The following is a 19,480-nucleotide window of genomic DNA, read 5'->3' as shown; positions in this document are numbered from 1 at the left end:
ATTTTGTGTTGAATACTATGGCTACTCCTTCTTTTCCTTGATTATCATTGCCTGAATATAACATTTTGTCTTTATTGCTCAGAAAGATCTCACCAGTTTTTGTCTTTTTTGTTTCAGTCACCCCTATTATGTCAATCTGGTACTTATCTAATTCTTCAGCTAGCTCCATTTCTTTGCCAATTCAGGCTTCTTATGTTGATAGTACCGATCTTTAACTCTGGTGATGTTGAGTTGGGGTGTGTTTTCAGATTTGTTCCAGTAGCTGACTTTTCGCTGTTCACGCTATTTCCCTGGCGAAAACCAGGCGACGTCCCAGCTTGGCCCAAGGACTGAACCCTGAGGTACACCACTGGTTACCTTAAATCTGGCAGAATCACACCCACTGTATACCACTTTTTGATATTTCTCTGTCAATTATCTCCTGATCCAAGTCAATAGATTATATTCCAATCCCATATTCTCCAGTTTACGCAACAGCCTATCGTGTGGTATCCTATCAAATGCCTTAGAAAAATCCAACATTATCATATTGTATCCATTCCCTTTATCCAACTCAGCCATAACATTGTCATAAAATATGAGCAAATTGCTAAAACATGACCTTCCTTTAGTAAACCCATGCTATTCCTTGCAGAGTAAAAACATGTTTGTCTACCCATTTCTGTATGCGAGTTCTTACCAACTTCTCTAAAAGCTTCACTACCACACCAGAGATACTGATAAGTCGGTAGTTAGACACATCAGTTTTTGCACCACCCTTGTGCAATGGGTGGTGCAAACTCTGGTGCAAACCTCATACATTCCTTCCATTCCTGTGGAATCATTCCTGAGCTGAGACTCAAGTTATACAAAGGCCTAACCAATTCACTGAACATTCCTTTAGCAAACGGGCTGATATTCCATCTCTCCCTATTGACAAATTCTTATCCAAGTTAGCAGCAAGAGCTCCTCAACCTCATTTTCATGAACCTATAACTCTTCATCTAATGTAGCAGTAGCACTGTGCATCATGCTACATACACCTGGTTAATATATCTTAGCAAAGTGAGTATTCATTAACTGAACAATCTCCTTAGCTTCTGACACTCGTGTACCATCTGCATTCAATAAAGTTATTCTTCCACATTCAGTCTTTCTTTTGCTTGTGGGATAACGATAAAATTCTTTTGGATTGCCTTTAGTTTCTTTTAATACTCGATTTTAGCTTTTCTCACAATACTTATTATTACTTTTCTGGCCTGAGCTTTATATATTTCATAACTCCTCTCACTCTTGTTCTCACGAGATTCTTTCCGCATCATCATCGTCATCTTCTTGTGGATCTCTTGCTTAATAAGATTGCACATCTATTTCATTCCCAGCCTATTTATTCTTCGAACCCTAGAGATACATTGAGATACCACCTCATTCAAGCACATTTTTTCAAAGATTCCCATGCATTGCTGACATTTTTTCCATTCAGTAACTGATACCATGGGACCAAAGATAGTATTCTTCTAAGTTGATCATAATTTCCACCTTTGCAATTCAGCATGTAGCCTGTTTTAATCAGAGCTTCAATACAAGTAGATACTTCCCAAGAAAGAACAGCATGATCCGCTGAGTAGGTTGGTTACTCCTTATTCCTGGTGGTATCCCATGTTTGTCGAAGCGTGTGTTCACAGGGTCGGTATGCCTGCTTTGTAAGAGAAAAAACCTCAGGATAAACAGGAGGAAAAAACCCTGCTGTCCACACCCAAGACCGGCCAACTTGGCAATGGCTGAGGAAGATCCTTGAGCTCCTCACATCTCTGATGGGAATCAAACCTAGGACACTCCTTCCCCAGTCATATGGTTGCGAAGTGCACGGCCACTAGGCTAACCGTGAGAGAAAAATGTATCATTGGCAAAATGTAGGAATAAGGCATCAAAGACAATCTTACATATGAGGTAGATCAAAGACTCTGGAGGAAGCGTATTAAGGAGGGATGTGGATATAAGAAACAGATGGAGAATATACTTTGAAGGGCTTTTGAATGCGGAAAATGCGAGGATTCACAGAGAAGATGGGCAACCTTATAAGGGGATGGCACTGAACATCAGTAGAGTGGAAGTGAAGGAGGCCATAAAGAGGATGAAGAATGGAAAATCGGTGGGCCCTTACAGGATCCCAGTGGAGTCATGGATGGTACTGGGGAAGAGGGAATTGACCTTGCTATGGGACCTGTTCATGAAAGTTTGCCAACAGGAAAATATACCCAAGGAGTGGAGGGAAAGTACTCTTGTCCCTATCTACAAGGGCAAAGGGGATGCACAAGACTGTAAGAATTACAGAGGAACATAGTTGATGTCCCACACAATGAAAATCCTAGAAAGGGTTCTTGATGGAAGATTGAGGCAGGAGGTGGAGATTGCAAAGAAGCAATTTGGGTTATGGCAGATGATGGAAAAGTTTTGAGAAAAACAACAGGAGCTACATCTGGTGTTTATTGATCTGAAGAAAACGTATGATAGATTAGCAAGGCAAGAAATCTGGAGGTGTCTAAGGGAGGAGAAGGTACTTGAGAAATGTCAGGTGTTGGTGCAGGAGATTTACAGAAATGTGAAGACAAGAGTTCAAACCTGTCTGGGAAAGACAGAAAGTTTTCCAGTTACAGTTGGCTTGCATCAGGGGTCAGCATTAAGTCCATTCCTGTTTAATATTGTGATGAAGATGGTGACGGAGGAGGTGAGAGAAGTTCATTTTAGAAATTATGGACTTTACAACCGTGTTTTAAATAACTATTTTAATTTCCCGACATTTAGACCTTCATATTAAGGTCATCATCAAGAGTATATGCAAATATACAAGGACAAGCTGAGTTACATTTCCCACAGTAAGCTAAAGAAACAATGATTTGATCACCTGTTATTCTACTGGCATGACCTCTAGTGAAAAAAAAAATATATCTACATATATATATATATATATATATATATATATATATATATATATATATATAATACAGATAAAATTACAAAATAATCATTAGAAACTACATCAAAGCTAAATTCTATTTAAGACAACATGAGAGAAACATTCTTTCTTATAGTTTTCTTACAGTAATAATATCTTATTTTTAACATTACAATTGTTATATTAGATTTAGGATTCTGGATTATCTATAGTTCTGTTTATAGTTAATTCTTGGGGAGAAAGGTTATGTGAGTAGAATATGTGCCTTCCATATGCTTGGGATTTTTAGACCATCACCATGTTCAGATTGGGGTGGTTGATAAGAAGCTCACAGGTTTCCTTAAACTTGCGTTCATACCATGTTTTGGTGTGATGTAAACAACTGGTGCATTTCCAGTCAATTCTATGTAAAGTGTTCAGGGCATGATCAGAAAGGACAGCTTCACCATAGTTATTATATTTTATGTGTCGTTTATGTTCCTTTTGTCTGATAGGATTTATATATCCTGTTTCCCCTATATATGGCGTGCAATACTGTATACTCCAGAGTGGGCCAGCGGAGGGAGTGGGTCTTTGGACGAGTTGAGCAAGCTTTTTAATTTTGCAGGAGGTTTAAAGGTGGCTTTGAGGTTGTATTTCTGTAGTATTTTGCTTATTTTATCTGATGTCACTTTAAGGAATGTTATAGTTTTATTGTAGTCTGGTTTATTTTTTTTTTTATTGAGGTCTTGTAGAGAATTTTGTTAATTTTGCACCAAACTTTTATGTTGGATTTATCCTTCAAACTTATATTCACCTTAGCAGAATTTTATTTTATATATCAGTTTGGGTTCAAGGCTCCATTGCAGTGTGTTTAGCTCTGTTGGAAAATTGGTGATTTTTATTGTGTTTTCCCCTTAGAAAATTAATGTTTTATAGTATATTACTGTAAATTTTTTGTGTTTCTAGAGTAGCTAGTGTTTTCATAACATTTTTATTAGGATATTGCAATATTAAATATCGTTTAGAATGATGTCAAAAACACACAAGAAATGGAACACTAACAGCAAAGTCGATAACAACAAAGCTTGCCCCACTGAAGAAGATATTAAGGAGGATATTGAAATGATTTAACCTCCATAATCACAAAGATTATTAGACAGGCAATGTGGGAATTATAGAAAATTGAGCAGCATTTAAAAGAATGTAGGGAGGATAAGAAAATTGAAGAACAAAATAAGAATTAAAAGCATAGTACATACAATTCAAAAACAGAAAAGCAAATCAAAAGAGATCATAATTCTAGTAGGTAAGAACAACTTAACTAGCAATTAGTTCAGGATAAGAGGAGATATGAAAGGGATGTTGGAAGAAGTAAGAGTGAGAAGGTGAAAATCGTATGTGATGGCAAATGATGCATAGGTTGTGCAGAAAGAATGGATGACAGTTGTTTGATGTGTGGAATAGGTTTGAGGGTAGATTAGATTTGTATAAAAGGGGCAATTTACGCTTGAATGCATTTGGTATAAGACCGTGAAGTTTTTTTCGCTTGGTTATACTATAAATTAAAGATGCCAAGAAATTATATTCTTGGTTTCATCCTTTATCCAAGTGTAAGCAAATAAAGTTTGTGTGTGAAGTCACTTCACAACTGGGAAATTTTATTGTATTGTGTAATATTGCATATAGCAGCTAATGACTTCACATCAGTTGCCTTAGTATCTCAATGGATAAACATTGTTCATATCCTTGCAGGCATGTATAATGCTATGCATTATTGGAGGTGGGGGCACTATCCAGACTGGTTTCCAATCTTTATTGAGATCTCATCAGTGGGAGCCAGACCCAGAAGTGATACCAAGGTTGAAGTACTGCAGAAGTCATATTTCCATATACAAGTAGCCAAAAGGTGTCACATCTTATTACTAAAATACTCTGGATTAGAGACAGATGTTAAGAGTTTTTTTTTTTTTCATTTGGCTATACTAAAAATTAAAGATGCCAAGAAATTATTAGTATTCCTACTACCTCCAAGGAGCCCAAAGACTCATCGCGGGAGGACCTACAACTGTCTCAACTACTACACCGAACCTCGACTACGAATCATCTCTATTAACGCCATCTATCACCCACCTCTACCACCACACCACCACAACTAATATTTTTTGTCTGTAAATTGCGTGTGTTCTGAAGGAATTATATTCTTGGTTTCATCCTTTATCGAAGTGTAAGCAGACAAAGTTTTTCCATAATGCATAGCATGATATGTGCATTGCATTATGGAATAGAATACTGAGGCAGCTAATGTGAAGTCATTAGCCTCTATATACAAATAGCCCAGTTGTGAAGTGACTTCACATGCAAACTTAGTTTGCTTACACTTGGATAAAGGATGAAACCAAGAATATAATTTCTTGACATCTTTAATTTATGGTATGAGACCTAACACAGAGAGTGAAGGGAACTAAAATTATTTATTTACAAAAATGAAGACACCATCATTGCTGAATACAGGGGGATTGAAGAATATTTCCTCTCCAAACTCGAATTTTTCTCTTGAAATTGGCCAAACAAACCAATCTTATGAGAAGAATGCAACTGAATTTATTAAGCTGTTGTAAGACAACTTCCTCAATCAGCATGTGACAGAAGGAACTAAAGGTCAAAGAGCATTATATTTGATTATAGTGTCAGAGGGGGTTTCATTTAAAGACTGTCTCTGGTTGGTGACAGTGATCATGTGGTACTTACTTGGTAGGTGGTTAAGTTTATGAATGTACCATTCAGAAAGGGTACATGCTGAACTAAAAAGCAGGAAATTATGACCAGCTAAAGAGTATGATGGATTCTGTGCTATGGTGTCAGTTGTTGGTTGGGAAGAATATCAACAGTGCATGGGGAGCATTTAAAAAATAGCTAAATGATGTAATATCTGAATGTGTCCCTAGATTCGGAAGAATAAATAGAGTAAGAGTGAAATGGATGTATAATCTTATTAAGTCAGAGATTCAAAAAAAAAAAAATGGATGATGTAGAAGGAATACTGTATGCATAAGGATGTCAGTTATGAAAATTATAAGCAGCAGGTGAGAAGAGTCAACTATTGTACAGAAAGCTAAATCTGAAATAAGAAACTGGCTTTGCAAGCTAAAGACAGCCTTGAAGAATTTTATTTGGTTATCATGAATATGAAAAATACAATGAATATGAAAGAATAACTACTGAATTGAGATGGTGTTGAGGGTGACAGACACAGAAGAGGTTGTTCAAATAATGAGTGCTTGTTTTCTAAAAGTTATCAACTTGGTGTTCATGGCCCAAGCATGACCTTCAGTGATGAAGGTCATGTTTGAGCAACTTGCTCACATTCTTCAATAATGTTACCATTAATTTAGAAAAGGGGAGTGGATACATCATGATACTTTGGGATTTTGCTAATGCTTTTGACAGAATATACTTTGGAAGACTGTTGTAAATTGGATGATATGGGATAATATTAGTGTGGATAAGAGGATGGCTCACTGAATGATATCAAAAATGGTATATGGGGGATGTGAGTCTGCAAGATTTAAGGTAACCAATGGTGTATCACAAGAATCATTCCTTGGTCCATTGTTATATAATCTGTACATTAATGACATTGGGAAGGATTTGTCACGTAACATACAGCTATTTGCTGATGATGCAAAGATAGGTAAGGTATTCAATAATGTGACTGATATGTAGTACTTGCAGAATGGAATTGTGGGCATGGGAAAATGACTCTCAGTTCAGTGTTAGTAAATGTAAAGTCATGCACCTCGGTCTGATTAGATATCCAATATCATATTATATTGGTGGGATTATGCTAGAAGAAACTTATCAGGCTTACCTTGGAATTTTAATATATAGGAAGTTGAAGTTTAAGGGCTATATAGGAAAGATTGCAAATACAACTCAGAGGATAATTTCAACTGAAATGAACTTTGACAAGGAAAATATAAGGAAGTGAATTTGCTCTTGACAAGGCTTTGATAAGACATCACTTGGACTATTGTGCACAGGTCTGGTCTCATGGTTTCTGTTGTGATTCTGATAGCGAAGAGAATGCAAAGGTGAGTGTTAAAAATTTATCAGGATTGTGGAATACTGATTATAAAGACAGTGAGAATTTGTAGACTGCAGACACTACAAATCAAGAGAAAGATGGGTGATATGATTGTGACTTACAAACTTCTGAAATGATCATACACAATTTCAGTAGATAGAATTTTCAGTATTATTTCTGGGAAAATTGGAATTTTCCTAGAAATAATAATGAATGGTGGAATTTTCATTTTATGGTAGGTGAGAGAAAGGATGAGAGGGCATCCTTGGAAGCTGAGACTGAATGCTGCTAAGAAGGGGGTGATATCTAGATTTTTCTCTCATAGAGTGGTGCATGATTGCCATTGGATGTTGTGTGTGCAAGCAGTGTGAATGAATTCAAGAACAAGTATGATAGCTGGTGCGTGTAGTATGTGTCCTCCCTCGATGAGTCCCTGACTCACTGGATTAATATCAGTTAGTTATATTTTGTTCAGTATATTTGAAAAACCATTGTAAATTGAGGTGTAATTAACAGTAGCATACAGAATTTTATTTAGTGGCATTGCAGTATCTCGAATTTTAAAATTTAAGAGCGTTTCATCAGTTTAACTATGTTATGTTTTATATTTATATGCTATGTTATGTTTTATATACAATTTTTGTGTTTGCAGACCAGCCATAGTGGTGTTGTTAATGTCTATGGTAAATGAAAAGCAGCCTTTTGTCTTACGTTGTGCTGTTCTATATTGTTTCCAGTGTTTTCTTTATAAAAATGAACTTGGTCAAGCACAGATTATACAAACATTACTTCCCACAACAGCAGACAGTAAGTATTGCTCTGAATTGTTTGTTATTATTAATTTTGTATTTATTTCTTTGAATAATACTATTTTTTTGCTAATTTTGATTTATAATAAATGTGGACTTTTAATTGACAAAATAAATATTTAGGTCATGTTGTAATAAGAAAATAACAAAAAAAAAAAAAATTGCCATTCATGTTTTTTTTTTTTTTTTTTTTTTAAAATTAAAAACTGCAACAAAATACAATCATGTGACCAAATGACTTACACTGTTATATTAGGGGTAATAATTAAGGAGTAGCATGCAGCTATAACAGTGCAACAATTCTATATTACCACAGAATTGTGGATATACATTTTTTTATTCTGTGTGGCATGATGGAAATCACATCGCATGTTGTTCATTCTGAGTACATTTACATTATCGTGTCTTTCATTTGTCTTTACGTTCAGGTGTCAGAGGTCCAGGCCATATTAACTGCATGTTTGTGCTGATATTCTTTCACCTAGAAGTATGTGGTGATTGTTATCAAAAATGATAATAGTACCAGATATTATAACCATTAAACACAATACAACTTTCAATATAACAAACTTGCAGGAACTACAGGAAGAATAGTTTGCTATAGTGATTTTTTTTTTTTTTTGGAATAACATCTTGTGAGGTTTCTGTCACAGTTTTCAGTAGTTATAATGGTGTTATTTGTTATTAGCTTGTTATATGCTATGGTGAGAAGTAACTGTATTTAATGACAAGCTTCCATCAATAGCTTTCTTCCAAATTGGTCTGTGATTTTAATCATCCCTTGCATTTTAATTATCTAAAAAACTCAACTATGATGATCTGCCTAGATCTTGGTTTTTTCTTTTTTATTTTCCTGCTATTTTTGCTTCACCTTGTTTTGCTCATCTTTTTATACATTCTTAAATATTAATAATGTCAAGTTATTTTATATATATATATATATATAAAATATATATATATATATTTTAATATGGTATTGCAGTATTAGATGTCTCTAACCATGCTTTCTGATCAACTTGTTAAAAATTTATTTGTGCTTTACATTTCCTTACAGAGAATGTGCAGCTGACATTTTCTGTTTCCATGCTTATTTTCACTTTTAGTCTATCTATTACGAAGTTTCTTTATCCAGCTGATTTGACTGAAGATTGTTGTAGAATTACAGCATATTTAAGAGGATGGCATCATCTTTTGTAGATGAAAGACCTTGGCTTATTTCCTGTTTCAGTATCAAATTTAACACTTATTCCCTTAATAGTGTAGTCCATTAGATTATAAATAATGGGGAGATAGTATACAATCTTGCTTTACACTTCATGTAACTTCAAATCAGCAGTAGTTGCAGATCAGCAGTTCTATCTGCAACTTAATTATAAGCTATGTATTGTATAAGATTTAAACATTAATAAATTTTATATTTTGAAAGCTCTTTCCTTGAAATGATATTTTTAGATGAATTTCATTACTTGTTATAAGACCACCTCTTTGCTTATTGGAACCTTAAAAAAAGCTTGAAAAAGTTCAATTTTTTGTCTCAAGCAGGGTTTTGGGATTCAGGATTCTGTATTGTGACCAAACCTTCTTGATTATATACTGATGCAAAACTCCAGAACTTTATCACCATATAAAATATATCAGCTTCCTTTTTATTTGTATTGAAATATACTCCTTGATTGCATTCACTACGTATCCTTTTTTTTTTACCACTGTTCTGTCACCTCCAAAACATTCTTCTGTAATTGTACGAGAGTGGTCTGAAAAGTTCTTGGCCTAACAATGAAAAATCTAATTTATAATTTCAAAATTATTTTTATTTTTCAACATAGCCTCCCTTAAGACTAATACATTTATTCCAGCAATGCTCCAGCCATTATCCTGTCCCTATAGTGGTTCTCAGTAAGATCTGCAAAATACCCCTCTACAGCTGCAATCACCTCTTGATTTGAAGAAAAATGCTGTCCAGCGAGGAAGAGTTTTAGTTTTGGGAAGAGATAGAAGTCAGAGGGAGCCAAATCTGGGGAATAGGGTCATGGCCGAGAACTTTTCATACCACCCTCGTATATTTGCATCTGCAGTTTACTTCTGAAAGCTTCTCAACTTAGATTCTTTTTTAAGCTTCAGCACATACTTTTCTTTACAGTTAGAAGTGCATTTTTATCCTGTTTAACATTAAGTAGTGATTCCTTCCTGTTGAAATTTCCTTTGTATCTTGGACCAATATGAAATGTCATTATTGACAAAAAATGGAATTGATAAGACTTTTTTTAATTGTCTTGTATTGTTATATTTTATCATGATGTTAGATTTCTGCTCAAAATCTTAAAATGTAATTTGTTCCAAAATCTTTCCACAATTAGCTTTTGCTATCAACACAAATGCTATCATTAACATAAAAAGCCAAAAGGCTAGTTTTCTGGCAATTGAATAGATATTAAATGGATAAGAATCCTATGTTTTTATATAGGGAGCTTGCTCCACCTTTGCTTCGAATTGCCTTCGTCGATAGTTTTTCGGCATTGAAACTCATAGATCGTAGTTATCGATCTTGAGTTTCACTTACTGGCTATATATATAAAAACATAGGATTCTTATCCATTTAATACAAATGCTATCAATCAACATGGTATTTTCTCTGCTAGTACTTCATTTCATACGTTTATAATGTGCCTGCCTTCAAATCTGTTGAGATTAGAAGACCCTGATCTGATAGCTTACGTTTTAGTGTTTATCTTGGATTTCTGATAAAAAATAGCAGGGGTAGTGGGGGTGGCTTTGTATAACCAGATGATACCTTTTCTGGCATCACCTGATTGTGTTGTACCATTATCATGTATTTGTAGTTTCAGTCAATATAGAATATAGTTTGGTGAGCTGCGTCACTTAATTGCTAGAAACCATCCTTGTTTGTAACATATAAATGAATGCCTAATAACAAGTTTGTTGGTAAGGCTTATACATTGACTATTCATAGCTGTACTTTATGCCAAAATATTGGAATGTTAATAAAATTTATTTTAGTAACATTCCAATATTTTGGCAAAGTCAAATTGCCATCATAAGAGAACAAAATATCATAAGATGTGCATGCAGACACTACACTAAGTAATGAAGATGAAACATGTCAATTGAGAGTAGTCCTAAATAGTGCCCTCTACTTACTTATTCCTCTTCATAGGGAGCATAGGGCCTCAACCACAGATCTCCATTTGACTCTATTTTGTGCTTCTCTCTCTTTATCTGTTTTCAGTCTTTCTGAGATCTTTTTCTACTCCTCTCTGCCAGCTCATCTTTGGGCTACCTCTCTTCCTCTTTCCTTTTGGATTCCACTCTAATGTTTGTTTGACTTCATAAAAGGACAATCAAGCAAACAAAATAAACGTACCCTTTAATGGGAAAAATTGAACTTCCTTGACTATTGGGCCGAAGTATTGAAGTTAGAGTAGTTTCTTATGGCAGAAGCAGATTCATGAAAAAGTCTCTTATATTTATATTAGCTTCAATGGAGTAGAGTGGCTTTCTTCCAGTGTATTTTATGGTGTGTGTCTGAAGTATGGTCAGCAAGTCTTGAGTGGCTATAGTGATGGAAATAGATATAGTCCTTATGTTCAGCAATTCTGATGTCAACTACAGTGTAGTTGTAAACTACCCCAATATGGCCAGACAGGCAGAACTGTCAACATCAGAATTGTTTGCTGACCATGCTTTGGATACTTGCTGTAGAATATGCTGGAAGAAAGCTATTCCATTGCAGCAAGTACAAATATGAAAGACTTTTCCTTGAATCTGCTTCTGCTTTAAGAAACTACTCTAACCTCAACACTCTTCAGCCAAATAGTCAAGGAAGCCCAATTTTCTCTAGAGGGCACTGTGTACAACTTTAGGCCTACTCAGTTGACATGCTTCATCTTCATTACTTAGTGTAGTGGCATTGTGCATATATCTTATTATATTTTGTTCCCTGATGATGGCAATTTGACTTTTTTAAAATATTGGAAGTATTAAGAAAATTTATTTTAGTTAATATATTAGTATACATTGTAATTTCCAAAAAATGCAGCTACCTAATAACGAGTTGAAGTTGAGGATTGGACTTTGGGTCAGAAGGCACTTATTTTTTTTTAATTTCGTCATACACTATCTGGAGCTCCTCTCCCAATTGTCTGGCTTTGACCTGACCCATGCCTATGGCCTCATAGCCTGAATTGCTTCTTGATATATAAAAAAGCCCTTTGTTTATCTTTTTAGCTCAGTGACATGGTTTAGGATAATCTTGGAATACACCATATGGATGGCAGTAACTGGTTTTTTTTTTTCCTCCCTAGGCTTTTAATGTAGCTATCAGCTTTGACAGAAAATATAACCAACTTCTTAGCTGAAATGAATGAATCTATGAAGTGAGGTATTTGATATCCTTTAGTTGGTCTTAGTTGAAAAACCTCATCAAAATAATGTTTGATACTGAACTTCATTTTAGCCCTGTAAATTTTAAAAAAATTACATTGTTCCATTTATCTGAATTCCACATAAGTGTTTTTCTGTCTCCATTTTTTAAGCATAACATGAGTGCTTGCTTCATGTTTCTAATCAAAATGCTTTTATGTGGCCTTGTGAATCTTTAGTGATAATCTTTAATGATCCTGTTTCTTCACAGATAGCTGCTTCCTTCCAGGTTTCCATACTGCATCATCTTGTCTTGTGTTTCTTCTTGAAGATGTGATACCATTGTGTGATGGAAATCCCATATTTTTCTGATTTCTCATGGTGAATATCCCTCTTCATGATGAGATAACAAAACAATCGTTTTGGTGTAGAAAGTTTTTACGTGGTTACAAAGTAAATTATGATAAGAAATTATTATTGTTTTAATCCTTTATACAATCACAAGCAGACAAGTTTGTGCATGAAATATCTTCATGACTAAGCTACTTGTGTATGGAAGCAGCTGACTTCAATTAAATTGTCCTAGTGTAAAAACAGTCATAATTTAAAATTATGAAAATTTTTCAAATTGTTTATGTTAGTACATTATTAGTTTTGGTTTCATAATACGTATTGTCGGCACTTGCGATGTGCATGTTATAGATGTTATTTTTGTCAAAATGAAATGTGAAGCATTTAAAAAAATTTATCTACTTGCTGGATTTGGATGGTTATGTTACTTTCAGAAATTTTATTGTGGTTTAAAATTATTAAGTGCTGTGTTTTGTAAAGACATTTTCGTAACGCTAACGGAGACGACATGTCAGCCATTACACATAACTTCTTGTTTGCCACTTTCGTGGTGTGCGCATGCTTGCCAAGGAGTTGGATGGGTGATTGACAGCTGACAGAGAGAGCGTTCATTATTGAGGTAATGGAAACAACAAGAGAGCGTTTGGTATCGAAGTAACGGAGGATAAACGAGAGAACTAATGGAAGTTTAAGAATGCAGACCGAGGAATTTTGTTCTTACAAAGTTTATTTAGTTGTATGTGACAGTGGGAGGAATATTAATAGACGATTTCGAAAAGGGAATCGTAGAATTGTGAACCTTTAAAATGAAGGAGTTAAGACTGTAAGTTAGTATTGGTAAATAAAATAAAATATTGTAATTGACATTCTACAGGAATGTTCGAGGAAACGCTGATTGGAAAATTTCATCTGTCTTAAGGACGCCAGATCTATCTGTTATTTCTACTGGAAAAGGAGACAGAATTTAGCAGCTTAGATAAAGCAGTAGAAGAAATCTTTTTTGCTGGTACAAAAATTAAAAAAATTGAACTGCATGAGGTAAGAGTATTTATACTTTGGTGAATTCAGAATATATTACTTCAGAGGCAGGAGGAATAATGTGTGCTACATAAGGGTGATGAGAAAGGATTCTATAGAAAAAGAAGAAGAGAATCTTATGTTTTCGGAAAAAGGCCTTAACAAAGACACCTGACTATGAACATTTTGTTGTTGTGTAAACAAGGTGTTTAGTCTAGTAAATGTGATTAAGTACATGTTAAACAAACCAGTAATAAAATGAGTCAGAGAATGTGTGATCTCTAAAGTGTAAGTTTATTTTAAAAGACTTTGGTTCCAGTTAATTTTGTAGTTGTGAAATTTTATTTGAAGTGTATGTATTGTTTTTGTTTTATTAACAAGTTCGCTGCCACACTACTTCGGCATAGTTTGTTCCTGTACGCCAAGCAATTTCACTTCTTCAAGGTCAGTACGGGTAATCTCGTTGCCAGCAGTGATCGACATAAGAGTATACTCATAGTTGGCTTGTGTGGAGCATATACCATCTACAAGTATACACAGTTTTGCTGCTAGCTCCACAAGCCAAGCATTTTCACATCTTCAAGGTCAGTACGGGTAATCTCGTTGCCGGCAGTAAGCGTCATGTGAGTACTCATAGCCGGCTTGTGTGACTCATATACCAACTACGAGTATACTCGTAGTTGGCAGTGAACGTGTTAAATGTGTATATTTTGTATTTGGTCTTGAGTCAGTGATTTTTTGGATTCTGAAAGAGACAGTTAAAAGTCTTGCACCAATCAGAATTGAACCCTTGTGCATATAAATAAAAACACTTGAAAATAGAAATAAACGTTAGAGAGAAAATCTCATAACAAATGAGGATTGATAAAAATTAAATAATAAATAATCCCTCTTTATAACAAATGGCTACAGAGATTTAATCTCTTTATAATACTAGTATCCCTTAATGCAAAGCAGACTTCCTTTCAGATGTGTATATTGCTATGTTATAGGAAGGGTCACTACTCAGAATGGTTTCATAGTTGTAGCTAGCTGATAGCTGTAGACAGTTTTTTCATTTGGTTACACAGTAAATTGTAGTATGCAAGAAATAGTTTTTGTGGGAAAAATCCTATTTTCAGTGGGAAAATAACTGTCGTCATTGGGTCATCATGATAAACGTTAATTTTTCATTCATGTTGTAATCTTAGACTTTTAGAAAAGTTATGAGTACAACAATTTTTTCAAAATCTATCATTGTAGTTATGAACAAACTTCCTTTTCCAAGCACTTCATTCATAGATTAGAAGACATTTTGGGAACCACTATTAATACTTGTATCTTAAGATTATGCAACATTCACTCTTCAATTAGAAAGACTTGAATTCAGATCCTGATGTGAGGAATCTTTAGAAGGGCTTTTCTGTGAAGATGAGTTATTCAGTCTTGTGTAGAGATGGTAGGGCTTTTCTTTCTGGAAACTGCAATTTATACCCCAACAAGACAGTCATCCAGAGAATATACAAATCACAGATGAAAACTAGCTTTCATCTGAAGTTCTACCTTGGCTGGCTGGTTGTAATTTCTTCCATTTCCAGTTCAATATTAAATTGACCTTTACAATATCAAGTTTATTCTGTTATTATGGAGTTAGTATATCACTTTAAATAAAAATAAATAAATAAATATAAATCCCAAATCAAATTGCTTCCACATATGATATATGGTGCCATGAAGAGCTTCCTAAAATTTTTTAATTCTTTATAGAAGCAATTAGTTGGTAGTACTTTTTTTTGCTGATTCATTGCATTGTATCACAGAGTTATTCAGTCTGTGTTTTATGTAATTACTGACTTCTAAACCCTGCATGCAGACTACACATTCACTGTCCAATTTCAAACTTGCTGAACTTTTTTTTTCCCCTCCTCCCACTCATTACACCTTCCTTGTTTTATAGGTTCATTAATGCTGAGGTTTGGGACCATAATTTAAAAAGCATTTCTTTATACTGTAATTTCATAATATTTTTTCTTTTAAATTATCTGAATGAACAGTTAATTTTGTAAATAATATATTCATGAATTATTTAATAACTTTATTCTTGGTTGTCCTTTCCTTCCTCCATCAACATATGTGCACCACAGGCTAGCAATGAGCAATGCAATGCCTTTCCCCATCCCAGTCTTCAGATCTGCATGATCTTTTAAGGCAGAGGGGGAAAACAATTTTATAGCTGAGTTTCTAATTCATACAAACATAGTAACTAGATGTGTATGCTGATGGCATCAGTGCTGCTTGCCAGCATAAATAATGAAAAATCAGATATTTTTTACTGTTTTTGCACTCATGAGTAGTGTTAGGGTTATCATGTAATATATGATAATATAAGATGGGATTCCATTCCATCTTGATTAATGTAATATGCTGGTAGAAAAAAAAAGTGGACTAGCACTGTGGTAATATTTAAAGATAATTTTAATTATAATCAATACTCAAAAATTGTGAAATGCTCAAAATTTTAAAGTTTATTTTTTACTGATATGTATTTATTAAACAGTATGTATTATTCTATTCATGAAATAACAAGTTGTTCATTTTACATTTTATTTTAGTTTTTTTTTTGGAGGGGGGGGGGGGCTTTTTATAATATGCATCCCCTCATGAAAAGATTTTAAATGTATCTTATAAGTATATCATGGCTAAGAATTAGATAATCCAGAAATGCCAGAGAGTAGACATGAAACTCATCCATGCTTTCTGAACCCTTCAATAACTGCAAAGAGAACTCTCTCTCTTTCTACCATTTATGTATAGCTCACATATTCTCATTGCTGAATCTCCATTTTGTTACTTGTGCTTGTTTTGAAATTCATACTACTAGCAATTGGACAAAAATTTGATGAAATAAAATTCTCATACGAGTCCTCCATTGTTCATTTTTGTGCTTAACTCAGTATTTACTAACATTCCTATTGTTCTCATTACCTGTTTGTATGATTAGAGAGGTATATTAAGATGGATCATTTTAGATTGCTATGAACTGTTTGTTTTGTAGTGAGTCAACCTTGGTTTCGTCTGTTGGTATGATATTGTTTTTGTTAGATTCATTTGATTGACTATCTATGATGGTGCTGTAGGTCTTATTAGTGAAGCACATTGTTGTGAATATATTTCTCACATCAGGGGAAGCTTAGTTGATTGTAGTTGCATGCAGGACAAGAAAATGCATATGCTAGGGACCTGGGCATGCATCTTTATAGAAATGAGTCTTCTCCCATAGTTTCTGAGATGGTTTTAGTCCCATCTGTTAGATTGGTGTCACAGATCAGTGATGAGTATTGTGATACTGTCTTAGTTTTGAAAGCACTACTATGAATAAATTTGAGGTAACAGGACTGGCAGTAAATCTTTGTTTCTCCTCTGTTTTGTTGCTATAGGTGAGTGTTTAATTATTTTCCTCATTTAAGTGTAAGAATTGGATACATTTGGGGTGGGGGTATATAATTTTATTCTGTTGATTTGTGTTATACAAACATGTTATCATCAGATGAAAAGAAATCCAGTTTCTTTTCAGTAATTCTTATTACATATCATTACTTCATGAAAGTTCTACATACAGTCATCATCTCGACCATTTGGTTATATATTTTTTAAGATTTTAAAGCTTGGGAAGAAACATGCAATTCAAGTTATTTTCCTTACCCATGTTTATGTAATGGAAAACAGCAGTGGTAAGATTGTGATGAACTGTATTTAATTCAATCTAGTATTTAGTCTAGGTTATTATGGATATCTTTAAGAATCAGAGTGGTATCAGTGTTCAACAAATTTACCAGTAATATGTGATGAGTTAGGTATTTGGAACATTTTTCCTCACCATTGCCACAAGCCCATGAGATGTTGGTTGCACTGATCTGGCCAACACTGCACATTTCAGTTTACCCTATAGGCATCACATATGTAGTACATGACAATAGATTTAGTGCAAGCACATGTATACTTGACTTTCACTGTAGCATACATTGTTATAGCAAACTCACTCATCACAACATACCAAAAAAAAAATCCTATATTATAAATGTTATTACAAAGAAAATTGCCAGCTTAGTTGGCTGAGTATTTAGTGTATCTGCTCTTCAGCCAAGAGGCTGCAGGTTCAAATCCCACCATGGGATTCAAACAGTATGATCTTTGACGTCTTTGTGCTATAAATATCAAAAATAACTAACAAAGAAAATTCATATGTTATACTTTCACAATAACAGGCTATTCCTTTAATACCTACAGTTCGAGTTTACTATATGTTGTTTCATAAACAAAGTACACTTGGGCATAAAACTATGCAGTGAATGAAAGACATTAGATAATGTGCTTAATCTGCTGTAATGAAGCTACAAATTTTACATGCTATCGCAAAATATGTTCAGTTGTTATTAAGATAAATAACAGATGCCTCAGAGGAAATATGTCCAGTTTTGAATAAATCAAATTTTGTATAGAAATTTATATGTGCACTAATTTTATGGTATGCTTCATATGTTTGCAAAACTGTCTTGTGGGAAGCGAGGGCCTAGGTAAAAAGGTAAGAATTAAAAGTGTGAATGAGGAGTGGTACCACTTAAGTTGGTGAGAATGATTTAGCTAATTTCTCGGTGCTTGTATTGGAAGACAGTCTAGCAAGGGAAAGAAGGAACAGAAATTAGTTATTATCCAATTTGGCTATATCACACTGCTAATAAGCGGCTGAGAGTAGTTGTGTGAGTTGCATTTCATGGTAGGAGTAGAATGAGTTTTATAACTCTCACTTATGAAATTTAGATTGCAAATCTATAATGTATGGATGGGATGGGGATGAGTTAAGGATTTTTATCTTATTTTTTACATAGAAACCCTGTCCAGAAAGGCCAAACATGGAACTTTTACAAGCCTCTTCAGGCCTATAATGAGCAGGGGATGGCTGTTCTCACACCAGGTAATATAACTTATCTCCCATTTAAAGCCATTCACAAGTGTTAGTGCCTTTGAATTCTTCCATAGGGAGCCTTTTAGTCCAACCAGTAAGGCCAACCAGGCCAGAAAGGATTACTGGCAAGTAAACATTAAAGGAATTAGGAAAATGGATGGGATTGTGTGAATTTTAGTTAGTGCATATATGATCAGTGAGATCATTGCTGCAAATAACAGATCATTCAGCGTTTCTTTTACATCAATAGACACAAAATCCATACAGTATCTATCAAACCTCTCCTCACAATAGATTGCCAACTGATGTCACTCGTTCACCTCTCTCTTCCAGCTAAAAAATCTAATAACTTAAATGTTTCTGTCACATATCTCCTCTTTTTAACTGTCTGCAGCTCAAATTCTCTCTCTCTCTCTGGAGAGCATTTCGCAACCACTCACTATCTTGGTCACTTACTTCTGGATCCTCCTCTCCTCATCACTACTTCATTCCCAAAAATTCTTTGACCAGACTTTGTTCACAGTAATTAAGCTGGATGTGGCCATATCAAAACTTTATTAAGAGAGATAACTTCCTTATCTTTGCATGATAGTGTGTTCAATAACCAAATCCTATGAACCGTCATGCCACTTTTGCAACATGCCTTCTGAACTTCAACTCCATATTCACCACCATCCCAAAAATCTTCAATCATTTTGGTAATCACATTGTGTGTACTCCTTGTTTGGAGTACACACACGTGGAAACAAATTACAATTCTGAAAGTTGGTCAACCATTACTATAGTGGCCTGACCTATGGCAGGTAAAAAAAAACTAAAAGCTGCATCCTGTTTTATGTGGCTGGAGAGCAATAGTGGTAACCTAATGAATTAAAACATAAGGAGTAAGATTTGTTATTCACCAATTATGACAGATCCTGGGGGGTACTACAGTCCTAATTATTATGACCTTTTAGAACAAAAGGTTATGTTGTTCAAAT

At 34.5% G+C, this 19,480-nt stretch overlaps 1 protein-coding gene across 2 annotated transcripts in view; it reads left to right on the top strand.

Annotated features, from left to right (window-relative positions):
• Window positions 1–19,480, top strand: part of LOC150095882 (general vesicular transport factor p115-like) — a 245,709-nt gene that overhangs the window by 116,513 nt on the left and 109,716 nt on the right. For both annotated transcript variants that reach the window (XM_090409601.1, XM_090409600.1), the window contains exon 11: window positions 7,654–7,808. In XM_090409601.1, the coding sequence (XP_090265727.1) occupies window positions 7,654–7,808 (155 nt within the window). The remainder of the gene's footprint in view (window positions 1–7,653; window positions 7,809–19,480) is intronic.

Source organism: Typopeltis vanoorti, chromosome 19 (genome assembly GCF_054136105.1).
Source record: "Typopeltis vanoorti isolate ZY-2024b chromosome 19, IOZ_Tvanoo_1.0, whole genome shotgun sequence".
NCBI lineage: Eukaryota > Metazoa > Arthropoda > Arachnida > Uropygi > Thelyphonidae > Typopeltis > Typopeltis vanoorti.
The sequence above is the reverse complement of the archived record's forward strand: the minus strand, read 5'-3'. Positions and strand labels throughout refer to the sequence as shown.